The sequence below is a fragment of the Orycteropus afer genome, unplaced genomic scaffold (assembly GCF_000298275.1).
Source record: "Orycteropus afer afer isolate SDZICR_OR568_19922 unplaced genomic scaffold, OryAfe1.0 scaffold00176, whole genome shotgun sequence".
Classification (NCBI taxonomy): domain Eukaryota; kingdom Metazoa; phylum Chordata; class Mammalia; order Tubulidentata; family Orycteropodidae; genus Orycteropus; species Orycteropus afer.
The window spans coordinates 121,237-126,843 of record NW_006921763.1 but is presented as its reverse complement, the minus strand read 5'-3'; the positions used below and the strand labels follow the sequence as shown (position 1 = coordinate 126,843).

Sequence of the window (5,607 nt, the reverse complement as noted above, 5' to 3'; positions counted from 1 at the left end):
TGTCTAAGGCACTTGACTACTAACCAGAAGGCTGGCGGTTCAAACCCACCAGCCACTCCTTGGAAGGAAGATGGGGCAATCTACTTCCGTCGTGATACTGCCTTGGAGGGGTGGCTATGAGTTGGGTCCGACTTGATGGCACATAACAACAACTACAACAGTTCCACCATTTACAAGAAGGGTATTGCAATAATTAAAAGAATTACTGTTGTTGCCTTTTGAGTATTTTGTAGGCAGATGCCAAACAAGCAGAGGCTGGGGTAATCAAACACACTGAGCCAAGAAGGTCAAACAAGGAACAGAACACAGACAGCCTCTGTGTATACCCTAAGGTAAATATAACTCATATTCCATACTTAGATTAAACTGGTGTTTGAAAAGGGGGCAAAATTAGGAATCCAAAATTACTCTGTCCAAGTAGTCACTAAATGTTTTAGTCCACCTACGATAATTTGGATGAGAAAGGGACAGATGGAAGCCATGCCATTAATGTATTGGTGCCAAAAGGTAAGCTATCTTTAAAGCAACCTCCTCCATGTACCCAGGGAAATTCTTAGTAAGCAGTAAAGAGGGATCTTCTTATTTAGCTAGATGTTAAGACTAAGCTAGGCCAGAAGGGTCATGATAGCACAAAATTTCCCTTGCAAAATCAGGGAAATCTGAAGCAGTAAAGACTACATTTATGCAAAGCATCTTCAGCAATGCTTTCAGCTATAACCTACCAAGGACAGGAATCTTTCGAGATGTCTGACGATTATAAATAAGCAAATTTCCTTTCACAGTTCCAACAGCCAGGAAACTTCCGACTTTTGACCAAAGAAGGAAAGACATTTGATCCCTGTAACATTAAAATATAAATTACTAAACTATTCACAGTCATAACCTCTAGATAGTCCTTTGGAAAACTACTTCATGAATAATTTTAACATCTACTTTAGAAGTCAAAGAACAAAATTACAACTTCACGCTTTAGAACAAAGACTACGTGCTAAAGACATTTTGGAGAATCTATTTGATGACCTTAAGGTAAGTCACATGTAAAATACAAATATGTAATGAGTATAGACTTCAATTCAGTCATGACGGAACTTCAAATTTCACAAGATGACTCTTGATATATAAAAATCTGTGTCACAGAGTCGACTCTACCTTATGGTGATCCCATGTGCATGAGAGGAGATCTACACTCCATGGGATTTTCAACTGCTGATTGGGCCTTTCTTCTAAGGTGCATCTTGCTAAACTAAATCTTCAACTTCTCAGTAAACAGCCAAGTGTGTTAACCACTTGTTCAACCAAGGATTCCTCTTGATATATGCTGTTTTTATTGTTAGGTGCCATTGATTCAGTTTCAACTCACAGCAACCCCATGTACAACACAATGAAACATTGCCCAGTCCCGCACCATCCTCACAATAGTCGCCATGCCTGAGCCCATTGTTGCAGCCACTGCATCAATCCATCTCATTGAGGGTCTTCCGCTTTTTCACTGACCATCTACTTTACCAAGCATAATATCCTTCTCCAGGGAACAGTCCCTCCTGGTAACATGACTAACGTATGAAAGATCACATCTGGTCAGTCTCGCTACTAAGGAGCATTCTGGCTGTACTTCTAGCAAGGTAGATTTGTTGAACTCCTGGTAGTCCATACTATGGTCACTGTTCTTCACCAACACCACAATTCAAACACATGTATTCTTCTGTGGACTTCTGTATCCACTGTCCAAATTTCACATGTATGTAAGACTACTGAAAAGGTAATGTTTTGGGTCAGAGCACCTTAGTCTTCAAAATGACATCTTTGCTCTTCAACACTTTAAAGAGGTCTTTTGCAGCAGAATGATCCAGTGTAATATCTTGTCTGATTTCTTGGCTGCTGCTTCCACAGATACTGATTGTGGATCCAAGTAAAATGAAGTCCTTGACTACTTGAATCTTTTCTCCATTTATCATGTTGCTTTTTGGTTCAGTTGTGAGGATTTTTGTTTTCTTATGTTGACATGTAATCTGTACTGAAGGCTGTAGTCTCTGATCTTCATCAGTAAGTGCTTCAAGTTATCTTCACTTTCAGCAGGGAAGGTGGTATCATCTGCGTATCGCAGGTTGTTAATGAGTTGTCCTCCAATCCTGATGCCACATTCTTTTCTATATAGTTCAGCTGCTCAGATCATATGCTCAGCAAACAGACTGAGTAAGTATGGTGAAAGGATAAAGCCATGACACACACCTTTCCTGATTTTAAACCACATAGTATCCCCTTGTTCTGTTTAAAAGACAGCCTCTTGGTCTGTGTATAGGTTTCTCAGGAGCACAATTAAGTGTTCTGGAATTTCCATTCTTCACAATGTTATCTGCAGTTTATTATGATCCATGCAGTCAAATGCCTTTGCATAGTTAATAAAACACAAGTAAACATCTTTCTTGTAGTTTTCCTTTTAGCCAAGAACCATCTGACATAGCAATGATACCCTTCATTCCACATCCTCTCTGAATCCAGCTTGAATTTCTGGCAGTTCTCTGTCAATGTACTGTTGCAAGCATTTTTAAATTATTTTCAGCAAAATTTTACCTGTGTATGATACTAATGATATGGTTCAGTAATCTGCATTCTGTTGGATCACTTGTCTTTGGATGGGGCATACATATGGTCCTGTCAGCTGGCCAGGTAGCTGTCTTTCAAATTTCTTGCCACAGATGAGTGAGCACTTCCACCACTGCCTTCATTTGCTGAAACATCTCAATGGGTATTCTGTCAATTCCTGGAGCTTTGTATTTTGCTAATTCTTTCTGTGCAGATTGGAGTTCTTCCTTCAAAACTATCAGTTCTTAATCATATGCTACCTATGAAATGGTTGAATGACCAATTCTTTTTGGTACAGAGACTCTGTGTATTCCTTCCATCTTCTTTTGATGCTTCCTGCATTGTCCAATATTGTGCCCACGGAATCCTTCAATATTGCCCACTTGAGGCGTGCATTTTTTTTTCTTCAGTTCTTTCAGCTTGAGAAATGCCAAGTGTGTTCTTCACTTTTGATATTCCAACTCCAGGTCTCTGCACATTTCATTATCATACTTTACTTCTGTTTCTAGAGCTGTCTTTGAAATCTTCCATTCAGATCTGTTACTTTATCATTTCTTCCATTCGTTTTAGCTACTCTCTATTAAAGACCAAGTTTCAGCCTCTTCTAACATTGATTTTGGTCTTTTCTTTCTTTCCTGCCTTTTTAATGTCTTTTTTTTTTTTTTTTTTCATGTATGACGTTCTTGATTTCACCCTATAACTCATCTAGTTTTCAATCACCAGTGTACAATGGATCAAACCTATTCTTCAGATGGTCTCTAAATTCAGGTGGGATATATTCAAGGTCTTGTTTTAATTGATATATAGTTAATAATTTGCCAACTAATAAAAATTGTTAATTCTAAATTTGGTTAAAATCTTAATGGATAATGAAATCTCAGGCTCTAAAATAAGTAGGATCCAATATACATTAAATTGGAAAAATCATTGGAAATTCATGGTCTTAAAAAAGACTTATCTTTTCCAGTCCTGTCATTATTAAGAGTAGCCCCAAAGCAGGCAGAAAGCACTTTTGTTACCACCAGGTCTTATGTGTATTCTAGGACTCAAGAGTCCTAGAGTTGAGCTTCTATATGATTCCTTACTAAGGGAAAGCTGCTTGGGGTACAGCTCATTCCATGTAATGGGAAAAGAAAGCACAATAGACCTAGAGCCTAGGATCTCAAAATGTAATGCCAGAACCAGCAGCATCAGTATCAGCGGGAAACTTGTTAAAAATGCCAACTCTCAGGCCCAACCAGACCTACTGAATCAGAAACTCTGGAGATAAGTCACAGCAATCTCTTCAATGAGCTCTTCAGGAGATTCTGATTTAGTGAAACATTGAGAACCACTGACAGACCACACTACTGTTTGCAAAGAGCAGGGCTGCATTCAAGAATATTTAGGGGAGTGATGAAAGGACAAAAGAATAAGCCTGAAAAGGCTTCTTCTCACTAAATTAGAAGAATTTGAGCATTAAAAGTGGTATATTGAATTGAAATAAGCTGAGTTTATTTAAGGCCATAAAATCACGATGATATTCAAAAGAAAAATGTATATGAAAAGGTAGTTGTAATTAAACGTAATTATAAGAAAATGTTTAATTCTGCTAAGCAAGAAAAAATCAATATACTGGGTTTATTTAATTAAGATTATATTTGCTAGAAGGTAAATATCAATTTAAATAGGTGGTGGTGTTGTTAGGTGCCATCGAATCGTCTCTGACTCATAGTGACCATATGCACAGCAGAACGAAATACCACCTGGTCCCGTACCAGCTCCGCAATCCCTGCTATACTTGAGCCCATCGCCACTGCCACTGTGTCAATCCATCTTGTTGAGGGCCTTCCCCTCTTTCATCGACCCTCCACCTTACCAAGCATGACAACATCCTTCTCCAGAGAATGGTCCTTCTGATAACATGACCAAAATAGGTGAGACAAATTTTGGCCATTCTTGCATTCAAGAAGCATTCTTGCTACACTTCTTCCAGGACAAATTTATTAGTTCTTTTGGCAGTCCATCGTACTTTCAGCATTCTTTGCCAACACCACAACTTGAAAGCATCAACTCTTCTTCGGTCTTCCTTTTTCATTGACTAGATCTCCTCGGAAGGAAGGCTGGGCAATCCTACTTCCGTAGCGTTACTGCCTCGGAAACCCAAGGTCGCTATGAGTCGGGGCCAACTTGACGGCAAATAACAACAACAACAACAGATCTCATGTGCATCTGAGGCGAATGAAAAATACCATGGCTTGTGTCAGGCACACTGTAGTCCTCAAGGAGACATCTTTGATCTTCAGCACTTGAAAGATGCCCTTTGCAGCTGATTTGCCCAGAGCTATACATTGTCTGATGTCCCAACTAATGCTTCCATTGGCATCAATTGTAGAACCAAGCAATGTAAAGTCTTTGACAACTTCAATCTTTTCTCCATTTATCTGATGCTGCTTACTGGTCCAGTTGTGAGGATTCTTGTTTTCTGTATATTGAGATGTAATCCATACTGTGGACTGTATTCTTCAATCATCATCATTAAGTACTTCAAGTCATCCTCACTTTCAGCTAGCAAAGTTGTGTCAGCATATCACAGGTTAGTTAATGACTTTTCCTCCAATCCTGATGCCAATTTCTTCTTCATATAGTCCGGTTTCTTGGATTATCTGCTCAGCATACAGATTGAACAAGTATGGTGAAAGGATACAACCCTGATGCACTCTCTTCTTGATTTTAAACTATGCAGTGTCCCCTTGTTCTGTTCAAAAGACAGCCTCCTAGTCTATGCACAGGTTCCTCATGAGTACAACTAAGTGTTCTGGAATTACCATTCTTCTCAGTGTTATCCACCATTTCTTATGATTGACACAATCAAATGCTTTTGCATAGTCAATAAAACATAAGTAAACATCTTTCTGGTATTCTTTGCTTTGAGCCAAATCCATTTGACATCAGCAATGATATCCCTTGTTCCACATCCTCTTCTGAATCCAGCTTGCACCTCTGGAAGTTCTCTGTCAATATACTGCTGCAACCATTTTTGAA

General features: G+C 38.9%; 1 protein-coding gene across 1 annotated transcript in view; it reads right to left on the bottom strand.

The window, feature by feature from the left end:
* The window catches only part of WDR19 (WD repeat domain 19), a 190,435-nt gene that overhangs the window by 141,774 nt on the left and 43,054 nt on the right, over positions 1–5,607 (bottom strand). The window contains exon 5 of the mRNA XM_007947169.2: positions 723–838. Within this exon, the coding sequence (XP_007945360.2) occupies positions 723–838 (116 nt within the window). The remainder of the gene's footprint in view (positions 1–722; positions 839–5,607) is intronic.